Genomic DNA, 24,052 nt, shown 5'->3' with positions numbered 1-24,052 from the left:
ACATTTTCTGAGTTGTTTTGTGTTGACTCTTGGAATGTGCTTTTGGAATGTGAAATCTGCGTTGGTTACTGGTTTATTGCACTATTTTAAAATGTGTTGTTTTAATAAAGCTATTCTAAGCTAACTCTTTAAAGCTTTGTTTCATTCATATGTTAATCTAAAATGTTATTGGCATATTAATGTGTTGGACTTGAGAATTGTCAATAGGCATCGAGTAAACGTTGAAGATCGACCTGTTTTCAATGTTGAAAAGTCGGACAAATTTGACGTCTTTTCAATTTTCATTTTCAACCTTCAGTGGACCGTAATTAGACGTTGAAGATTTACGTCTATTCAACGTCTAATAGACGACTTTTTGCTAGCTGGGGTTGCACATGAGGGAAATTATTCGACATTGTTTTCTGAGGTGCTATGACAGATGATTGCATAATTCCAATTTTATTTCTGATTATTTCAACTTTATCTGTGAAGAAATTCATGAAGTCATTACTCTTGAGCTGTGACGTAATATCTGGTTCGGTTGAGGCTTTATTCCTAACCAATTTAGCCACAGTACTGAATAAACATCTAGGATTGTTGTGGTTATTTTCTATGAGTTTACTAAAATATGCTGACCTGACAGCTTTGAGTGCGTGTTTGTAGCTACAGACACTATCCTTCCATGCACCCTGAAATACTTCTAATTTTGTATTTTTCCACATGTGCTCCATTTTCCGAGCTGCTCTCTTGAGGGCGTGAGTGTGACCATTGTACCATGGTGCAGAGCTTATTTCTTTAATTTTCTTTAATCGAAGTGGGGCGACAATATCAAGAGTGCTAGAGAAGACTGCATTTATATTTTTTGTTATTTCATCAAGTTCTTCTGGGCTTTGGGGTTTATTGAGTGTATGAGATAGCTTCACTAATACTCTTCCAGATCTATCTTTAGAGGTCAAAAGAATAGTTCTACCTGAACGATAGTGTGGTGTAGATTGAGTAACATTAGCTGATTGCAGCATACATGAGACGAGGTAATGATCCGAGATGTCATCGCTCTTCTGCAGAATTTCTCAACATCGACTCCATATGACAGAATTAAATTTAGCGTATGATTATGGCGATGAGTTGGTCCTGTTACATTTTGTCTGACTCCAAGAGAGTTGAGAATATCGATAAATGCTAATCCCAATGTATCATTTTCTTTATCTGTGTTAATGTTGATTAAAGCTCTATCTACAGTAACTACAAGATCTGATAAAAAAATTAGCAAATTCACCAAGGAAATCAGAATAAGGTCCGGGTGATCTATATACATTGTAGCAAGGACAAAAGACGACAGAGATTTTTTTTATTTATATCTGACGGTGTCACATTAAGCATTATTAGTTCAAAAGACTTACATTTATATCCTGTCCTCTGAGTAACACCACAAACGTCACAGAAAATTGTAGCAACACCTCCTCCTCAACCCTTCAGATGTGGCTCATGTTTATAACAATAACCTGGGGGAGTAGATTCATTTAAACTAATATATTCATCTGGTTTAAGCCAGGTTTCAGTCAATCAGAGCGCATCCAATCTATGATCTGTAATCTTTTAATTAACAATTAGTGCTTTGGTAGAAAGAGATCTAATGTTTAGTAGCCCTATTTTTATATGATGTGTATTTTTTATTTGTTTGTTTTGTTCAAGTTTGACCTTAATCAATTTTTTTCTAAATTATTTAGTGAGGGTATTGTGTTTGGTAGATCGGGCAACAGATACAGTCTCTATGAGTTATCTAGGTGATACAGTCTCTATGTGTTGTAGTTTATGTGACCTGTGTGACGTCTCAAGGCGGCAAGCAGATGTTTGGATTAACCAGTTTGTCTGCTTCCTGACCTGGGCCCCAGGTTTATCCCAATTTATCATTATTAAGACTATGAGCCAAATTACTAGAGAGGGGAATGGCACCTTCCCTGGAGGGATGGAGTCCATCTCTCTTTAGCAGGTCAGGTCTACCCCAAAAACTCTTCCAATTGTCTATAAATCCTATTCTATTCTGATGTCTGGTAGGGACCTGCCTTACAACAACCTACAAGCCCACAGTTCAGCCTCTTGCGGACAGTCTGAGAACTGATGGAGAGATTGTGCTTTCCTGGTGTAACTCGGGTAGTTGTTGTTGCCATCCTGTACCTGTCCCGCAGGTGTGATATTCGAATGTACTGATCATGTGCAGGTGTTGTTACACGTAGTCTGCCACTGTAGCGCTGTCTTGGGCATCTCACAGTATGTACATTGCAATTTATTGCCCTGGCCACATCTGCCGTCCTCATGCCTCCATGCAGCATGCCCAAGGCACGTTAACGCAGATGAGCAGGGACCCTGGGCATTGTTCTTTTGGTGTTTTTCACAGTCAGTAGAAAGGTCTCTTTAGTGTCCTAAGTTTTTACAACTGTGACCTTAATTGCCTACCGTCTGTAAGGTGTTAGTGTCTTAACGACCGTTCCTCAGGTGCATGTTCATGAATTGTATACGTTTCATTGAACATGGAAAACATTTTTTAACCCTTTACAATAAAGATCTGTAAAGTTATTTGGATTTTTACAAAATTATATTTAAAATACAGTGTCCTGAAAAAGGAACGTTTCTTTTTTGCTGAGTTTGTTTATTGTTTTTACTCTTTAATGTTCATCACTTTGTCCTACAGTGTATTTTTAAAGGGCATTTATAAATAAATGAGACTTAAGGCTTCCCAAGTCTGTTCCTCGAACTACCAAAAGTCTCTATGTGTTGTAGTTTATGCAACCTGTGTGATGTCTCATGGCAGCCTGCAGACAGATGACAAAGCCAGTCTGTCTGCTTCCTGACCTTGGCCCCAGTTAGTAAAATACTATCACTGTTAAGACTATAAGCTAAATTACTAGAGAGGAGAGCGGCTACTTCCCTGGAGGGATGAAGACCGTCTCTCTTTATCAGGTCAGGTCTACATTAAAAACTCTTCCAATGGTCTATAAATCCTCTGCTATACTCCAGACACCACTCAGACATCCAGTGACACTAATCTACTATAAATCTCATCACCAAAACGACCAGGGAGGGGGCCAGAGCATATTACAGTGTCTGACATCGTTTCTGCAAGTTCACAAACCTCTTTAACATTTTCTTTAGTGATCTCCAATTGGCGAAGCTGGAATCTTTAGTGCTGGCATGAATCAACAATCTTAGAAAATCTACGTTTAGCGGATTAGTGTCTGCCCGTAGGTTCTTAATCACTTGACCGTTGGACCTCCCTGCTGTGTTAATGGTTCCAGTAACAAGAAAAAAGGATCCAACATGACCAAGGTGGGCTCTTGTGTTTTCATCAAGTCACCAATAAGCTGCTTCTTTAACTGAAGAACTGACAAGAGGTCAAGTTGATCTGAACGTTTTCATCTGTGATCACACTCGGTTGCATATCGTCACAAATGCTGATTGCAACAGTATTGATTGTCAACAAGCATTTTTCCTGCATTTATTTTTATTTTTTACCAGTAACAAACTAATAAAATCAGAAAAACGAGGCACAACGTCTGTTTTAATTTAACGTAATTTCTTTACTTACTGAGAGCTGCATATGGACATCAGGCAAGTCTAGAGGGGATAAATTACACAGTCACACAAGTTAAAGTTACCCCATGAATCAAATCCTAAATCACTCTATTACAATTGTTTATGCTCACGTGGTACTCCTGCTGCCATTTCAGCAAGCTCCATGAGACAGGGGATAAGAGAGGGAGAGCTGCAGTGAGCTGGTATGTTTGTCAGCCCTCCACCATTTTTATTTGGCAAGTGTGTCACACTACCGACTGAAGAGAGCGAGACCTCAGCAAATCAGTCTACATTTGTAACACTCTCAGCCAAAATAGTGTTGTTTGGAGTTTATTTGGACTGCTCACATAATACAATAACACTGGAAAATTAAACAACCGTTCATGGCATTTATACAGTATATTCACTTAAAATTCCATTATTTGGACAGTTAAATGTGACTGGAATTTGAAGTGCACAATAATCAGACTAGGACAGGAAATAAAAAAAACGATGCTGGCACTATTTGACAAACGCTATCACAAAAATGATTAAAACTGCTACTCCTAAATATTAAAAACATCCCTGCACAAATTGTGGCATTTCATGCTCACAGTAAAAACTTTGTACTATACTTTTTTGAGACAGAGGAGTTAATTGGCTGAAACTCTTTCCACATGAAGGGCAGATGTGTGGCATCTCTCCATTATGCATGCTTGCATGTTCTTTGAAGGATTGTTAAACTGTAAAACTCATTCCATGAGTTGAGCACTTACAATGTTTTTTCCTATATGTATTCTTTCATGCTTTTTCAAGCATGCGACTCTAGCAAAGGCTTTCCCACACTCAAAGCACACATGAAGTTTCTTATTGGTATGTATTTTCAGGTGCTCTTTTAAATTGCGGATCCATAAAAAACTTTTGCCACAATAAGAACACATGTGAGGCCTCTCAGTTGCATGAGTTTTGAGGTGTTTTTGGAGATGACTTGCCTCAGTGAAACTTGTGCCACACTGAGAACAGCGGTGTAATTTCTCACATGAATGCGTCTCTATATGACCTACTAGGTGTGCTTGATATGTGAAACTCTTCCCACACTGAGGGCATGTGTAAGGCTTATCTCCAGTGTGAATTCGTGTGTGAACAGCTAGGTTTCCTTTATGTGTAAAATACTTCCCACACTGAGAGCATGTGAAAGGCTTCTCTCCAGAGTGAATTCTTTTGTGAACCTCAAGGTTTCCTTTATGTGTAAAATTCTTTCCACATTGAAGGCATGTGAAAGGCTTCTCTCCAGTGTGAATCCGCATGTGCTTCTGAAGGCTTCCTCTCATTGTGAAACTCTTTCCACACTGATGGCATGTGAAAGGCTTCTCTCCAGTGTGAATTCTCATGTGATCATTAAGGTTATCTCTATGTATATAACTCTTTCCACACTGATCACATTTGTAGGGCCTCTTTCCAGAGTGAATTCTCATGTGATTCTTAAGGCTTGCTTTATGAATGAAGCTCTTTCCACACTGATCGCATGGGAAAGGCTTCTCTCCAGAGTGAACTCTAAAGTGACACATAAGTTGTTCTTTAGATGTGAAATTTTCTTTACATTGAAGGCAGGTGAAAAAAACCTGGGCTCCAGTTCTTCGCCGTCTTTTTTGTGAGAAACTTTCAGTCTCTGAGCAACTAAAAGGTTTTTCTTCAGTTTTGAAATGAGGTTCCTCATACTGATGTTTCTCCCCCAATGTCAGTTCTTGACTTTCCTCTTTCACTTCCATCAGGTCTAAAAATGAACACATTGTTAAAATTAATTTCAAGCATGATAAATGTGACATGAATAGAAATAAAAGTGACTCAATTTCAAATGGCAATTTTTTATGTGATCCTCAATTGATGTTAATTCATTTAAAATGAAATTTCAAATCTGTATATTAATATACTTTGTATATATAAAATCTGTTTCTAACATTTTCCTCTTGATTGTCCTAATTCAACTGTTATTTTACAGATTAGTTCAGCACAATTAATACATTTTCTAATCACGATTACAATTACGGGTGCCACGATTACATAATTGTTAAAAGTCACGATTACAGATGTCAACTCGTGTTAATCTGCGATTCTGTAGAGCAGCATGTTATACTGTGCAAGTTAAATTGAACAACTGTTTCTGCACCATCATGCAACAACACAAATGTATTCAACCATCTAAAATCTAAAAGTGTCTTAGCGTGAAGTAAAAAGCACCAAGTCAAGCGAGAATTTACCCAGCAGGTTCCCAAATGCAAATGGAGATAACTGAAGCGATAACCTATTTCTTTGCAAAAGACATGGTGCTGATTAATACGGTTTGCAGTGCGGGGTACTTAAGCACATAAACACACTGGATAAGAGATATGTCATCCCCTCCCGCAATCATTTTTCTCAAGTTGTGGTACCTTCACTTTATTCAAAATGCCGGGAAGGCCTTGAATCAGATCTGCAAAAAATAGTGTTCTATTCCACCACGACTGATTTATGGTTGAGCACAACAATGGAACCATATATGAGCCTAACAGTTCATTACATCGATGACGAGTTTCAACTGAAAAGCAGATGCTTGCAAACGTCCTATTACCACAAGATCACACTGAGGATGCGATCGCTCATAGATTGAAAGAGATGCTGGCTGCCTGGTGTTCAAAGGAGGAGCAACAATTCTGCATCACTACAGACAACGCAGCAAATATAGTGAATGCCGTTGCTATTAATAAATGGACCAGACTCCAGTGTTTTGGGCACAGGCTGCACATAGCAATTGGTGAGTAGCCTGCTATTACTTAAGAATATGATAACATTTATCCCAAAAATGTACACATACTATTATTATTATGCCATTGCAATACCATTATATACTTGTCTAACAGTCCAGGGTTATTCAACTCCTGTCCTGGGGACACCACCCTCCCACAAAGGTTTAGATGACTCACTAATTAAAACACCTGATTCAACTCATAAGCTTTTTAGTGTTAAATAGTGTGACGTCTAAAACGTACTAGGAGGGGACAGGACTGGATTTGAAAACCACGATATAGGCAGTAATATTCTTATTTTTTGACAGCATAGCTATGTAAGCACATACATTGCAATTATAATGCATTTAGTGATGGAACAGTAGCATGAAACAACTTCATAACTTCTGTGTATTGTAATGCTGTTATTTGATGATTAAACTATCACTATAAATATGTTGTCAACTATAATATAAATGTTAATGTAATTTTAAATGTAATCTGTTTAATTGTAAATAAAATGTATAGCTTAGTGAACTATGTTTTAGAAAATGCTTTGAAAGACGGATGGATTAACGTGCACTGAATATGTGCAAAAAGGTTGAGGGGTGCTTCTCCTATAGCTGGAGATGAAGGAGGGAGTTGTCCAAGGCCCAGAAAGAGCTTAGGTTACCTGAACACAAACTTAAGATGGAGTGTCCAACAAGGTGGGTATCAAATCAAGCAATGATTGACAGGGTGCTGGAACAACAGAGTGCCATTTCTTGTGTTCTGTCCATGGACAAAACAATCAGACACCTTGTCCCCACATGGCAGGATATAGAAGTCCTTGAGGCAGTCAACAACTCCCTTTCTCCTCTTGCTGAATTTACTGATGCTCTTCAGGAGAGCAATATGTGAAGCCTGTTCTTCACTTGTCCAACAATACAATCTTGGCAGAGGAGGGAGAAACAGAACTCTCAAAATGCATCAAGAGGAAGATCCTGGACTACCTGAATAAGAAGTATGATGGTCCACAGATAGAAGAGGTACTTGATATGGCTTCTGTTGTTGATCCCAGATTCAAGCTTATGTATGTCAATGAAGACAGAGTTGAAGCTGTCAAGATTCGTTTGAGAACTGAAATGGCATCAATATCTAGTCATGAAGGTAATTATAATTTTAGGTTGGGTGTGCCATATAGGCTAATGTAATTTAGTTTGGACCATTTTCAGTATTAATTAAAAATAGGCATTCCTGTAGTAGTGGTAGTAGTATATAACAGTCTTTTATGAATGAATCAACATTTTTCCTTGGTTTATTAAAAGCCTCAACCATCTGTGACTGTGAGTGAGGAAACAGATGACCAAAATGCACCAGCACTAAAAAGAAGACCAAAAAAACATTGGGTAGTTTCTTTAAAGTGGATGAGGACCACAGGACAGCATCATCATCTTCTCACTCCAGTCTGCAAGACATGGCCATAACTGCTGAGCTAAAGTCTTATTTTCTCTCTGCTGCTGTTGATAGTGAGGAGGATCCTTTGGTCTGGTGGAAGGAACATCAAAAGCAATTCCCAACACTCTACAAGTAGGCACAAAAATATTTGTGCATTCCTGCCACAAGTTTAATATTTGTTACCATGATTATGTTTTAAAGGGAAAATCATTGGCAGTACAGTCACACAGTGCAGCAGTGTTCATGATTACATGATAAAGTTTATGATTTACCTTAATTACATTAAGTACAATAGCGTGAAACATTATACATTTTTGTCACGTTGTATTGCGCATGCTGCAGCTGAGCAATCTGAGACAATGAGCCCCATGATGTCCAAGGAAGACTTTGGAAGTTTTCGTTGTCCGTTATCTGCATTATTTCCAAATGTTCCACAGTTGCTGCAGATTTCTTCTCACCTCAGGGCTCAACGCTAAGTATTTTTTCTACAGTACTTCAGATTTTTTTCTGGCCCTGGCAAAATTTTCACTGGCCCCAACACAAAAATTACAAATCCCTGTTTTTACCATCATACCATATATATATATTTTTTTACATATTTTATGTTTTTAATACACTATCCCCCAGGGGCCCGGGTAGCTTAACCAGTAAAGATGCTGTTCGAATCCAGGGTGTGCTGAGTGACTCCAGCCAGGTCTCCTAAACAACCAAATTGGCCCGCTTGCTAGGGATTGGAGAGTCACATGGGGTAACCTCCTTGTGTTCATCTATAATCTCACACTGGATTGTCAACATATTCTCCTCAATAGAACTACTATATATATTTCATATACTCTTACTTATTGTATATTGTGTATTCTATATTGTGTGTATTGTCTACTGTACATTGTATATAATTATTGTGTTGTGTAAGTATGTGTACATTTGATATGTAAATTGTGTTGTGCAAGTATGTTGTTTACTGTAATTGGTATATGTCTCGTCACTGTCATGACTGCTATGTTGCTCGGAACTGCACACAAGAATTTCACCTACTGTTGCACTTGTGTACATGGTAGTGTGACAATAAAGTGATTCGATTTGATTTGATAATGTGATTTGCTCTCAGTGGGGAACGTGGCGTGTTGTGTGTGGATGCTTCTACACGCCCTATGTCTCCAAGGTAAAAACCATGTGATAAGAGGCGCAGATTGGTGGTCTCAGACGCGGAGGCAGCTGGGATTCGTCCTCCGCCACCCAGATTGAGGCGAATCACTACACAACCACGAGGGCTTAAAAGCACATTGTGAATTGGGCATACCAAATTGGGAGAAAAAAAGGAAAAAAAGAAAGCACTGATTCAAAGGGGTTAGACATTTCTATCACAGTTCACACCAGTGCTCGAATTGAGGGGGGGCTGGGGGGATCCGGGACCCCCCATAAGGTATTAGGGACCCCCCATAAGAAGTAAAAAATAGAATTAGGGGGGTCCCTCAGATATTTCTATTTTAGTAAAAAATAATAATAACAAATCTGATTAAATGCATGCAATGGATACGGTAAATTTCGTGAATTGATTATTTACAATAATTTTTTTTAAAGTTGGCTAGTTGCCATGTCTCTTTAAAATGTAAACGCCCGCCCACATCTAAAGAGTGCTGTGCGCATGACATCGTTGACTGACAGGACTGTTTGATTGGCGCCGCTCCGTTGAAGCTAATTTTAACTTTTAAAAAATGGAGAAAAATAAACCTCCACTCGAGGTCGGGAAGAGAAAGCTTTTTACCGACTTTTTCGAGGGGTAATTGTCTCTCTCTATATATCTTTCTACTTTATATCTACCCACACCATATCGGGGCTTTTGTATTCCTTGCGTAATTGGAAACATTTAGGCTTAAGTTACTATTTTTTTCATTATTAATAGTCCTGGTTCTACGGGAGTGCTAGAGATCTCGACGGAGATGGATAACAGCTTTTTAGTAAAGGGAGCGATGTGTGCTTTCTATGCTTTCTAATTTCCATTCAGAATTTGTATAAATCTTGTTTTTCATGCTGCCAGCCAGGACCAATGGCCACGTAAACACAAAGTTTCGGGAATTACATACGCATTTATGCGGGATTCACTCTTGAAATAGCAATAATTGACATTGATTGCCATGGCATTGTTTGTTTCTGAATAAAGCAGCCTTTTTCACTGAAATGGTCGTTGAATAGTTGCTGACTTACTCACTCATAACAGTGCTTTTCCGCCACCTACTGGACGTAACTATGTAAAAATCGCATGTGATGAAATAGTTGAAAAATCCCCACCAACACACAGACTGACAGCCTGTTTTGTCACAATCTATATGTTTAATATCTAATAAACAAGTTTCATCCATTTAATCATTTAATCTTTAAAGTATTTTGGAACAAACATTATTATCACAGTGTCACATAATCCACATTAATCATCCAGTTGTTTTTAGGGTAAAAACTACATTGGTAAAAAAAGCTAGAATCATTCTGTTGGATGTACACTACTGTTCAAGAGTCTCTTCTGCTCACCAAGCCTGCATTGATTTGATGCAAAATACAGTAAAAACAGTAATTTTATGAAATATTATTACAATTTAAAATAATAATACAATAAAATATCATTTATTTCTGTGATCAAAGCTGAATTTTCACCAACGTTTCTCCAGTCTTCATCACATGATCCTTCAGATCTGAAATATAAAAGCATTTTGTAGCATTATACACCACCATTTAAAAGCTTGTGGTCAGTAAGAATGTATTTTTAAAAAATGTTGGGAAAGAAATTAATACTTTTATTCAGTATGGTTGCATTGAATTGATCAAAAGTGACAGTTAAGACATTTATAATGTAACAAAAGATTCTATTTCAAATAGAAACTGTTCTTTTGAACTTTCTATTGATCAAAAAATCCTGAAAAATAAAATAAATGTTTATTACATAGTGTGATTATGACGGATCATGTGACACTGAAGACTGGAGTAATGATGCTGAAAATTCAGTGTTGATCACGCATTTTACTATATATTCACAATATTACTGTTTTTTTATCAAATCAATGCAGCTTTGAGCAGGAGAGACTTTTAAAAACATTTAAAAAATTGTATCGATCTCAACTTCTGAATGGTAGTGTATATTTCATTTCATTATGTGTATTTATTTAAAAATACAAATATTGAAACCAAAACATGGCATTGTCTAGTGTGCAGGTAAAGAGGACCTCCAAGGCAAGCACAGTCCATTCCAGTTTAGCAGAGGGCAGTGGCAGGAGCTCAGCACAGGTTAGCAGTAACAAGATCTCAGAAGAGGACAAATGCAGTGATAACAGCTTTATATGGGTCTGTACCACCAACAGCAGCTCAGCACAGATCAACAAGAGCAAAGAGCAGGTCAGCAACAGCTCAGAACAGCTAACTCCCACCAACAGCTAGGAACGGCTCAGCACCACAAAAACTCAGAGCAAGGATGTTGATAACTGGAGAAATCAGTTAGAGATATGGAGGAAACAATACTCCCCATGGCTGTACATCAATGAAATCCAGTGAATCTGGAAGCCATCTGATTATTTTCTACTGTTTTTGAGACATTTCAATGTATTTTGAAGTTACTTGCTTTTACGGGTCTTCAAGAGCCTTATATGTAGTGCCCTGGTATATTTGCCATAGTTGCTGTTTTGGGTCTGCTGCCCTCTAAATCCAGTAGTGCTTTAGTAAGTAATTTAAAAGAATAATTATATATATATATATATATATATATATATATATATATATATATATATATATACACATATTATGATCAAATATATTGTATATTTTGTATAAAGTGTATATTGCAAGACTAAACCTACATTCTCCCAGTAAAAAAAACTTGGGGACCCCCATAAGACTTCACTCAATTCGAGCACTGGTTCACACCCTATCCTACTTTTAATGCATGCTATAGAGGTGCGCATATTTTTATGTCAACCAAAGTTTATTTGAGGTGTGAGCTAAAATAAACTAATATATATTTATATATTACATAATATTTTGCCACATGTAAAAACATTACATGGTTTTTAGCTGTAGATCTTAAATTCTTGCAGTTAAATTAACCATGACATTTTTAATCGTGATTAATAGTGAAACCATATTATCCCGGCATCCCTAGTCTAAACTGTCACTGAAACAGTATTTAATGTCGAACTTTAGACCTATTAGACTTCAATCAAACAGTGCAGTTACTGACAGGTGTTTCATATGACAATGTGTAGTTAAAGATTCACAAACATTCTGTTGTAATGGTGTAATTTATGGTGTAATTTTTTAAAAGAATAAATGAATGAAATATGCCATTATATTTATTGTTTGTTTAGATTTTTAATTTGAAATATAATTACTGTAAGATCAATAATTGGATTGCATTTATGTCTCTAAAAACAAACATTTTTACAAGAGTTGTATTAAATTCATCTCGTATTTGTTCTATCTGCTCTGTAGAAATCTAAAATGGTCTCATCATTTGGCTACAGACTGCATAAGACAGGAATCATTACTGGAACTTCCAAATGAAGGCAAAACACGCCTTCCAAATGGACCTTTCGCAGTCCAGTGCATCAAACGCTACATAGGAGCTTTCCCTAGTGTGTAAGTGCCCTTTGCACAGTGCAGTTGAAGCCTGGTTTTCATGCTAGTGTAGACAGCACAGAATCTCGCACAAGTGATGCACTCTGCTCTATTCTAGTGTAATTTTGGATTGTGCGCTTCAACCGGGCTTCCCTCGCTATAAGCGCTCCAGAGATGGGATAGTGCAGAGTAGTGCTGCACAATTAATCATATCGCAATCGCGATGTCAGCCTGTACGATTATATGATGGCAAAATGCTGCGATTATATTAAATAAATAAGTGCGTGTGTGGACGTGACAGCCCATTCTCTCTGAGAGCTGTTTGCCCATTTTCTACACCGCTAATAAAAAGATGACAGTCAGTCTCAGTTTAGGGAGTGGCACATGTGGACATGTCATGTGAGTTTCCGGTGTTCAGCATGGAAATCAGGTGAAGATGGATGCCGAGCAGACCGACACTGAACTGGTGGCCAGAAAAAATAACACAGAAACACAGATTACAGCTTGGCGATATATCTTTATTTCATCAATAATTAAAGTTCAAATAATATGGGAGCGTGTCATGTAAATAAGCACAAACTCCAAAACTGTCATTCTCTGTGCGGTCAGAACTGCTTCAACCAGTCGCAGAAGAGACACAATCTGAGTGGGAGTCGAGACCGGGAGAGATATAAAGTTCTGCCGGGTGATGTGCACTCTAACACAGAGTCTCATCTCTCACCCCTGCTGTCTGGCGCTCGCAATGTCAACATCACGAGATCATCATGATAAGATCAATCTTATGTGAAAAAGAACACTAAAATGACAACAACAATAAAATGTGTGTGTGTGTGTATACAGGTCCTTCTCAAAAAATTATCATATTGTGATAAAGTTCATTATTTTCCATAATGTAATGATAAAAATTAAACTTTCATATATTTTAGATTCATTGCACACCAACTGAAATATTTCAGGTCTTTTATTGTTTTAATACTGATGATTTTGGCATACAGCTCATGAAAACCCAAAATTCCTATCTCAAAAAATTAGCATATTTCATCCGACCAATAAAAGAAGTGTTTTTAATACAAAAAAAGTCAACCTTCAAATAATTATGTTCAGTTATGCACTCAATACTTGGTAGGGAATCCTTTTGCAGAAATGACTGCTTCAATGCGGCGTGGCATGGAGGCAATCAGCCTGTGGCACTGCTGAGGTGTTATGGAGGCCCAGGATGCTTCGATAGCGGCCTTAAGGTCATCCAGAGTGTTGGGTCTTGCGTCTCTTAACTTTCTCTTCACAATATCCCACAGATTCTCTATGGGGTTCAGGTCAGGAGAGTTGGCAGGCCAATTGAGCACAGTAATACCATGGTCAGTAAACCATTTACCAGTGGTTTTGGCACTGTGAGCAGGTGCCAGGTCGTGCTGAAAAATGAAATCTTCATCTCCATAAAGCTTTTCAGCAGATGGAAGCATGAAGTGCTCCAAAATCTCCTGATAGCTAGCTGCATTGACCCTGCCCTTGATAAAACACAGTGGACCAACACCAGCAGCTGACATGGCACCCCAGACCATCATTCCTTCTCCCCAGTCTTCCTCCAGGACTCTGGCACCTTGATTTCCGAATGACGTGCAAAATTTGCTTTCATCCGAAAAAAGTACTTTGGACCACTGAGCAACATTCCAGTGCTGCTTCTCTGTAGCCCAGGTCAGGCGCTTCTGCCGCTGTTTCTGGTTCAAAAGTGGCTTGACCTGGGGAATGCGGCACCTGTAGCCCATTTCCTGCACACGCCTGTGCACGGTGGCTCTGGATGTTTCTACTCCAGACTCAGTCCACTGCTTCCGCGAGGTCCCCAAGGTCTGGAATCGGTCCTTCTCCACAATCTTCCTCAGGGTCCGGTCACCTCTTCTCGTTGTGCAGCGTTTTTGCCACACTTTTTCCTTCCCACAGACTTCCCACTGAGGTGCCTTGATACAGCACTCTGGGAACAGCCTATTTGTTCAGAAATTTCTTTCTGTGTCTTACCCTCTTGCTTGAGGGTGTCAATGATGGCCTTCTGGACAGCAGTCAGGTCGGCAGTCTTACCCATGATTGCGGTTTTGAGTAATGAAACAGGCTGGGAGTTTTTAAAAGCCTCAGGAATCTTTTGCAGGTGTTTAGAGTTAATTAGTTGATTCAGATGATTAGGTTAATAGCTTGTTTAGAGACCCTTTTCATGATATGCTAATTTTTTGAGAATTTTGGGTTTTCATGAGCTGTATGCCAAAATCATCAGTATTAAAACAATAAAAGACCTGAAATATTTCAGTCGGTGTGCAATGAATCTAAAATATATAAAAGTTTAATTTTTATCATTACATTATGGAAAATAATGAACTTTATCACAATATGCTAATTTTTTGAGAAGGACCTGTATATATATATATATATATATATATATATATATATATATATATATATATATATATATATATATATTGGTTTTGGATAGACAAGATTGACAAATGCTTATCAATAATACTCTTATAGCTCAAATGTTTACGGTGTTCAGTGACTAAATATCAATATGACTAAATGTTACTAAAATATGACTAAAATGTCAACAGTTTTCATTGACTAAAACTACATTAAAAAGCCCAGTAAGCCAAACAACACAAAGCACAATTACAGATGTGTTTGCGAGTGTCACGCCATATGACAAGTCTTCACAGAGATATAAAGAGACATGATGCACTGTTTGCAAAGTGGGATTTCAGAAAATGATCCACACACTGGACAAGAGGTACCAGCGATAAGTAGAACTTTTTAGAAAGAGTATTTGGAAATACCAAAAAAATAAATAAATAAACACAACAGCAACAGCAACAACATCAGTTTTAGTGGCTTGAGTGAACCACACTTTTATATCCAGTTTCCTTTTCAAAAGAGTTTATACAAAGTACATGTTACATCCTGCTTAAATGTCCCTGTTTGTTTGGACAATCTTATTTTCAAGAAAATGTGTATGTTCTTATTTATTGTTCCATTTTATTTAGGTGTAATATTGAGAAAATAACAAGTTTGCAATAATGCAAATATGTTATTATTTAATTTTGTAAAAATATTATTTTAATTTGAAAACACTGCATTTTTAGTTGTTGTTGTTGCTAGTTTGTATATTTGAGTTGAGAAATACACATTTCAGCATTATCAGTAATCTATTTGTGCATTTTCCTTGATAACCAAGCAAGTTGACTCATGTTACCATTTGTTTATTATATCGCAAATCGCAATATTAGCCTCAATAATCGCAATATGACATTTTCCCCAAATCGTGCAGCCCTAGTGCAGAGCTGATCACTTGCTATCACAGCGGCTTCCCTTGATATTGTGGCATGGACTTCAAAACTTAAGACCCTCTCAAATTCTGGACATTTCTAGTTTAAAGTGCTATCGAGAAATTCAAACCTCTCAAGCAGCTGAACAGCCCTGACATTCTATTCAGAATTGATGAGAAAAAAAAGACAACACTCTGCATTCTGGCTGGGCGACATGTAAAAAATATTTTATCGATATTCGGCTTAAAAATGTATGTATCGTCAACCCCCCTGCTGCGGGTCAGTGAATATTTTTGCTTTAAAAAATGTAATGAATTTATTGAAAAAATTCAAATTGTACTTTAAAATTCATGAAAAAAAAGCTATTAAAGTATCAATGTGTTCAAAAAAATCTTTTTTAACCACCTCCCCAAATCCAAACATTTACCATCTCCAACGGCTCCATTTGCCATAATGCAAGTATCCGTCAATGACAACAGGTGGAAAATTACTACCGTAATTTCCGGACTATAAGCCGCAACTTTTTTCCCACGCTTTGAACCTCGCGGCTTATACAATGACGCGGCTAATATATGGATTTTTCCCGCTTTCAAATTTGCTACATTTTTTTTTTTTTAAAACATTCTGTGACGTGCTCAGTTTTTTGGCGGCGTGAAGCTTTCATTAGACCAATGAAATTGCCGAACGGGTTAAGGTCAAAACAACTTTTTTTGTTTACTGTTTAGATTAAATCGAGCGCGCTCAAACTTCCCATCATTCTGATTACGGTAGTAATTTTGTCACCCTCACCATGGCAAAGACATGGAGAAACGCATATATGCTGCTTTCAAGTTGAAGGCGATTGATCTGGCTGTTGAAAAGGAAATAGAGCTGCTGCACGGGAGCTTGGTCGATGATAAGACGTTGGAAACAGCAGCGTGAGGAATTGACTCAGTGCAAAAAGACAACTAAATCTGAGGCTATTCAACGCCGACACCGAAGGAGATGACTTCAGTGGTTTCAGTGCACAGGACGAGGAAGATAGTGACCAATGACTTTATTGGTAGGCTACTGTTTACTGCAAATGTTTTATTACAAGCCGTGTGTGGCAGCGGGGGCGTGGTCAAGCGCCCGTCCGGGAGAGAAAAGCGGTAAGGGCGCTTACACCTGCGCTAAATTATGTCTAACACCGGTGTCTAATTTCAAGTGCCCTGCTTCACGTGTCCTTCTTGGGAAAACTGTCACACGGGCACCAGTGTGACAGTTTTCAGCAGGGCACTTGACGTTCCAGGTAAGGCTCTTAATGGCCACAGCAATGTTTACAATCAATTTTATAAAGTTTCTCAATTCTTCTATGCGCCAACACTAGACTGACATGTGTCACTCTCTCAGCTCTGTGGCTGCTGCCTTTTTATGCCGCTCTCCCCATGCTTACTGAAATTAGACACCGGTGTTAGACATAATTTAGCTCAGGTGTAAGCGCCCTTACCGCTTTTCTCTCCCGGACGGGTGCTTGACCACGCCCCCACTGCCACACCGTGTTTCATTAAAGCCTATTTATTTTTGTTACAAGCCGTGTTTCGTTAAAGCCTGAGAAAAGTTAATTTGTTTCAATGTACCGGTAGGCACCTGCGGCTTATAGACAGGTGCGGCTTATTTATGTTTAAAATTATATTTTATTTAAAAATCAGTGGGTGCGGCTTATATTCAGGTGCGCTCAATAGTCCGGAAATTACGGTAATAGCCTACAGATTAAGAACTAAAGACAATTATAAATGTAAAAATAATAATAATCATCATAATAAAAAAAGCCTAATACATTTCCTTGTGTTCCCAATATATTGCTGCTAAATGTGTGTTCTTATCAAATTTGTGTTTGTATTGCTTTTGGTAATAAAGAAAATGCTGCCTGAAGAAAAAAATAAAACTTGATTTTAGGCTCAAGGTGAACGTGTTTTGTATTATTTTATGATTTAAACACTTTCGCTCTTGGTTTCTTTAATACAAAAGATATATATTACTAAACCTGCAGAGCTGCATTCACAATGCATGTTAACTGCGCTCTGGTCCATGGAAATAAAGCGAACTAAACTCACAGCACCTCCTGAGACGATCGGAGATCATTTGCAGCATTTTCATAGACAACATTTTTGTTACAAACAGTTTTTAGAAAACTGTTTACTTGTGCTTGATCCACAAGACAGGCTTGTGCTGCACGCCTCTGAACAAACAGTGAATCAGACACAAGCACTGACTTCTTTTCTTTTGTCTGTTCTTAAAAATCGAATACAGTGTGTTTCTTCAAGCACATGTCTTTGTGACTAACAGCATTTCTTGTCATGTGTCACACGTCTATTGTGGGTAGATGAGGAAAATTACCAGCGCATTAAATACATTTGGACAAGGAGCTTGCAAACTGATTCAGCCTCATCGCATTTGGTGGCGCTAGTTTCACACCCTGGCCACTGTTTATTATATTTGGCAAATTCCCAGATCCATGGTTTTGCAATTTCCCAAAATCGTCGATCATCGTCTGCCAATTAAATGTCGCAATCGGCATCAGGATATTTGTAAGATATCATTGATATCTGAAAACATTGTCGTATTGCCCAGCCCTAATCTGCATGCACCAAAATTAAGTTTTTTTAAATTACACATTATCACTCTTGCTTACATTTATCAAGATTGTACAGTAGTAACAGTAACTGTGCTATTTTCACAGAAATTGTATAGTTTTAAATAATTCATTATACACTTTCATTACAAGTGTGGCAGGAGTTAAAAGGCTATTTAGGCTTACATGTACACCGATACTCCGATTATTGCAATAATAGAGTATAAGGAATAATTAAACCTCTTCAATGCCGTTTCCATGCTACTTGCCATTTCTCTGAATGTTTCAAAATTGATTTTGGGTCATTCATGACTCTTTAAGCAATATTATTAAGAATCCAAACCGAGTGATCAAATCTTCCTCTGTTGTGCAAAACAATATTCAAAGGCTCATCGTCCTCCCCTTCCACTGAATGATGTTTGAAATGAGCTGAACTTATTCCACAATGGAATAATTTTACAAGACTGCATTAGATTACACCAGAATCATGTAAATAAGACTTCATGACAAACAAATTTGTAATGCTTATCAATAGCTCTCCCCTGATAACTATTTTAGTACTTTATTTTCTGTAGAGCGCAGCATATTGATCACCAGTACAAAAAGTTGGCATAAATCCTGCTCCAACATGAAACATCTCTGTATTTCTCTATAATTGTTTCCAAACACGCACATACAGCCGAGCAGCTGTCCATTTGCCCACATGGACTGAGGTGCACCTCTGGGTGAAATATAGGCTACTTATTTAATTAACATATAACATATAAATAACATTTAAATGCTTGGTAATGTACCCATCCGAAATTTTGTGATTGCATTGTTGTGTTTTAATATTCAAAACCCTTATTTTGTACTGATTTACAATGACTGTTAGATAATCTGGTCTGCCAGACCTTCCTTATGATTTGTAATCAGTCAAATATTTCTGTTAGCACATATGCCATTAAACATCTTCAAATAATACCTTAACATTTGTTTCAGTTCGAATTACCTTTATTTACTTAAAAAAAAAAAGTCATCAAACACACTATTAAATTGGATCTGAGTGACACAACCGACCCAGAAAACTACAATCTTTTCAACTTTAAAGTTTGTTCGAGTAGTCTTTGGCAATAATGAATACATGGACTGGTACCAGGAAAAATATTACAGATGAAAGTGAAATTCATAATTGTTTTTCAGTTGTCTCCAAGGAATGATTATACTGTAGATTTGATACTGATTTAATGCAATCAGACTTTGGGTCTGTAAATTAAAATGAGCAATTTCTCATCCTGTAAAGGGTGTATTCAATAATCCAGAAAAGGGCTGGGTTCCCCATAATGTTACAATTTAAGAGTTAACATTCATCTTAACTAATGTCGCTCATTATTTTACGATGGAGTACCGGCTGTTTTGCAAACCAGCACATTGCTTTGCCAATATACAGTATTATTAAGCTTACATATTCAATTGAGAGTGCTCTAAACCGGGCCTGCATCTAGCTGGCAGCTGCAATGACATGATTGCAAAATAAAAAGATACCTTACTAGATAAGACCTAGATAAGTCTCTTAATTTATTTTCGATTGATAGTGTTGCCTACTGGCTCAGAAAATATGTTTTTATAGTCCAAATTTTTTGGCAAGACTCTCCTCTAGGGCTGCAATTAATGATTATTTTGATAATCGATTAATCTTCAATTATTTCAGTGATTAATCGGATAAAACAAAATTGTATTTTTTTTAAATATGATTTTTCAAAAAACTGAAATGATAAAGGGACCATAATATCCACTTCATCAACTCACCTGGCACACTAACAATTTCAGACACCTTTGTCCACTCATCGTTTTTTATTTTATTTATATCCCTGTAAGCAAACAGGGGCAGATCAAATATTACGGATTTGGTTTGATTTACATTACTGAATTACTGATTCTTTACTCTCCAAACTTTAAAAAGCCTGAATCATAAAGAGTTCAGTTTATATGTATTATTATTATTACTTTCTGGGCATACGCGAAACAAGTTACTTAACTTGTCAAACTTAACAAAAAATTCTCATCTTTAAAGTGTAAAATTATCCATAGGGAATGGAGTGGGACAATAGTGACTCGAGAACCGAAACGTTAATAATTCGGCCCAACTGAAAAATACATAATTATGTCAGATACGTATAGTATGCTTGTACGCTGTCGCTGATTATATACATTTATATTATATACATATCTTATATCCTCATGAAATATTTTAATATATTATTATATAATATTATATAAACCATAATATCCACTTCATCAACTCACCTGGCACACTAACAATTTCAGACACCTTTGTCCACTCATCGTTTTTTATTTTATTTATATCCCTGTAAGCAAACAGGGGCAGATCAAATATTACGGGAAAACCCGCCATGGCAATAATGATTTCTCTTCCATTTTGTCTTCGGAACTAATGTTTGGTGGGAACCAAAGTGTACACTGTTGTGTTCTCTAGACTTCGCTAGAGCGGAGCACTCCTACACTCCAATAGGTTGCCACCGAACCGCGTCAAAGCTCATTACCATAATGTTGGCTGCACTTTTTTTTTTTTTGGCTGCACTTTAACTTTCCTCTGACGCCCACACCCATAGATATTATATAGAGACTAGATGCCCTATCGGCCGCTTCGCACTGAGAAATACGGCCGCCATCTTAAACCGGTCGTACTCCTAGTTTCGTTGCGCGGCAGCAGTTAAGATGCCAGAGCACTGTGGAGCATTTTCCTGTTCTAATCGGCGGACCATCGCAAACAGGGCCCGGGGGATTACTTTTCAAAAGTAAGTTTTAACATTACCGTACTATTGGTTGCATTTTGTGAATAGAATATTACCAGATAATTGAGAAGGAGCAAGGATCTTTGATATTACTGTACTGAAATCGTAGCCAGCTAACGTTAGCTAGGCTATGTTTACTGCACCAGCCGGTGTTCACACGGCATGGAGAGGTGGGGTAAAGTAATAATTACAAGAGCTTCTCGGTTATCAGATACAAGCATTCAACGGCCCTGTTGTATAGGTTATTTGTGTTTGCGCACGTGATATCAGGAAGCAATGTAACTTAATACACGCATGACGGCGATGCGCAAATCGAGTTACCCCTCCCACTTCTGCTAGTTTTATTGATAACCTATATTTATTATCCTGTGCGAATTGGCCATTAATATTACAGACGTCCTGTGGTAAAATTACATTATTACTCCATCTAACGTTACCCTAAAGTTAATCCCGGCTTTAGATTACAATTGACACAATAATTCTATGTAGGAATTAAACAATTATTATTGGTATAATAACAGTGGCCAGTGAATTTTACACAAGTGTCACAGACTGTATTATCAGTGTTGGGCAGTCACTACTTGTAGCTTAGCTAGTAACGTAGTATTTTGTTGTTAGCTATAAATAGTTTCTTCAACTTATTAAAATATCTTACTTTACTGCAACTATCTGTTTCTGATTCTTTATCATATTTATAGTGTGTGATTTATTAAATACCTTATATCCTACATCACATATTTTGATTTTGGACGTCTGGTCACTTTATATCTTATATCAGAATATTATATTACTGTTAAGCCTACTATGAATATTAAAATACGCCGAACCATGTGTCCTGTATCATAGCTACATGAATGACCTTTGCAGCAAAAAAACTCAGTTCAGTATTCAGTGAGGTATGATTAATTAAATGCGCTGACAGTTCATTGCACCTGCCATACAGATTACACTGAGTGGAGCGGGTGACCGGTCTAAGATGGCGGCGCCGCGGCTCGTACGCGCCAGTAGGCAGTAGCGGTCGATAGGGCGTCTATCTACGGCAGTCACTTATTTCCAGGGGTTTCAGTACAGCGTAAAAATGTGACGTGGTAGTGTAGGCGTTCTCCTAATTCAAAATTTGCATAGTTCATATGCACTTATATTGCAAACGGTAACAAAAATTATTTATCGTTACTCGTTCTTTACATTAAAATGCTACCGCATCTTTTACATAATCATCTGCCTCTGTATCATAGTAAAACAACAAAAACATTTACCGATTTCCCTATTTTGTCTTAGATTCTCCATGGCTGTTCCATCAGTTTGCTGTCGCTGTTATGAAAAGCCCGCGATGAAAATTTGAAAAGCCCGCGGAAAGAAGGCACTATAATGCACATGTGCGCTGACCTGAAATTTGTTTTATGTCATGGCCACGCCCCTTGTGCGTCGCTGTACTGAAACCCCTGTACTTCAGTGAATGCCGTCTATCTACATCAGCGTTTCTCAACGGGGCGGTACCGCCCCCTAGGGGGCGTTTGGCCAGTGTTGGGGGGCGGTGTGAACGAGGCAGCAGAGAGGGGGGCACTTAGGCACAAATTAGGCGCATAATTAATGAGTTAAATTATGTGTAACTAATGAGTTAAATTATGTTAATGATTAAAAAGTGGCTGTTTTTGACGTCGTTTTTTCTTCGGTTCAGTTCAGGTGGCCGAGCTGTTGTCGTCTTTTTTCGTCATTTGAAATCAAATGACCGTTTGTAGGCTATTCAAATTTGAAGCCTAGTATATATTGCCTAATTGAGTGCGCGAACGACCGCTGCTTTTTCATTGGCCATTTAGGTTAGTTACGTTATTGTTCACGTGATTGGTTCATCTTAAAACATTTTGTGTGTGAGCCTGAATTTGTTTGAATTTCTAAATACATTTGCAATACCTTTCAAACAATCCATGTGTTTTTGCATTTTTTTCCAAACACAATATTACTCAACTTGAGGCTTTTACATGTAGTTTAAATACAATAAGAAACTTCTGTTTCAGTTTTTTTTTTACCAAAAACTCAGGCTTCAGGTATCAGTGTTGCAATTGTTTGGCTGTAATAGTATTTCTGAAGTGTATTTTTTTAGGGGGGGCGTTAAGAGGATCATGAAGAGGTCAGGGGGGCGTTTGTTCAAAAAAGGTTGAGAACCACTGATCTACATGATGTCTATGCCCACACCGCCCAAGACTCGCCGCGCCGCTTCTCGCCGCCGAGAGACACTGGCTGTCATAGAAAATGAATGACTTCCGGTCGATTTGACGCTCTCGCCGCCTCTGGTCTGAACGCACGGTCAAGCACATCAAACAGCACAATCACTCTGTCAACGCACCTGATGCAGCAACCGCTCCACATTAAACTGTATGTTTATTATGAATTTTTTTTAAGTGTTTACAAAGTGCTCTCATGCGCTGGACAAATAGGGTTTTATCATGCAATACATTTTTCACCTGGGCTGTGAAGTGACGTCACTGACGGGGCTTCTCCGTGCTCGCCGCAAATACCCAACAAATCGATAATGAAATTTGTTATCGATGATTTCCATTATCGATAATTATCGATTAGTTGTTGTAGCCCTACTCTCCTCAAATTGCTGCTCTGCTAATTTTAGTTGTTGATTGAAAAAAGAAAACCCGCTGTAGCTCTAAGAATTGCACTTGAGACATTTAACAACGCAACGAAGCGTGAAATCGAGCTTGTTTAGCAAGATGCGTCAGCGTTCACGTACTAACGTAAAGTATGTTTGGGCCTTAAATGCGTTGAGCTGCGAGCGCAAGACGCGCTGCGATTCCAAGCAAAATGATAAACAAGGCTTAACGTTCCTCAGTTATTAATGAAAATTCATGAATGTACACCAACCTATTTGCTCCTCTGTATCTTCATTTTTTACTCTACATGGTTCTGAATCCCTCGTGTCTTCACTCTCCTGTTTAATAAACTCCATTTTAAGAATAATGTGTTCGCAGATTTCAGTTGATAAACCGTAAATTAATCCTGCTTGTTTGCAAACGTGTTTTAGCCAAA

The 24,052-nt window shown here is 37.8% G+C and overlaps 1 protein-coding gene across 1 annotated transcript; it reads right to left on the bottom strand.

The window, feature by feature from the left end:
- Window positions 1-3,578: 3,578 nt before the first annotated feature.
- Window positions 3,579-24,052, bottom strand: LOC127644850 (gastrula zinc finger protein XlCGF8.2DB-like). Its single transcript, XM_052128255.1, has 2 exons — window positions 23,888-24,052; window positions 3,579-5,302 (listed from the first exon to the last, which is right to left on the bottom strand). Exons 1-2 carry the CDS (start codon window positions 23,970-23,972, stop codon window positions 4,281-4,283), a joined length of 1,107 nt encoding a protein of 368 aa, XP_051984215.1. The 5' UTR covers window positions 23,973-24,052; the 3' UTR covers window positions 3,579-4,280.

This window comes from Xyrauchen texanus, chromosome 6 (assembly GCF_025860055.1).
Source record: "Xyrauchen texanus isolate HMW12.3.18 chromosome 6, RBS_HiC_50CHRs, whole genome shotgun sequence".
Lineage (NCBI taxonomy): Eukaryota > Metazoa > Chordata > Actinopteri > Cypriniformes > Catostomidae > Xyrauchen > Xyrauchen texanus.
This window is presented reverse-complemented; position numbering and strand designations above follow the sequence as displayed.

Excerpts from the sequence above, each read along its gene's own strand:
- LOC127644850 (XM_052128255.1), bottom strand. The coding sequence starts at position 23,972 with ATGGAGTTTATTAAACAGGAGAGTGAAGACACGAGGGATTCAGAACCA. Across the intron at positions 5,303-23,887 it reads AGATACAGAGGAGCAAATAG|ACCTGATGGAAGTGAAAGAG; the intron begins GTTGGTGTACAT and ends GTTCATTTTTAG.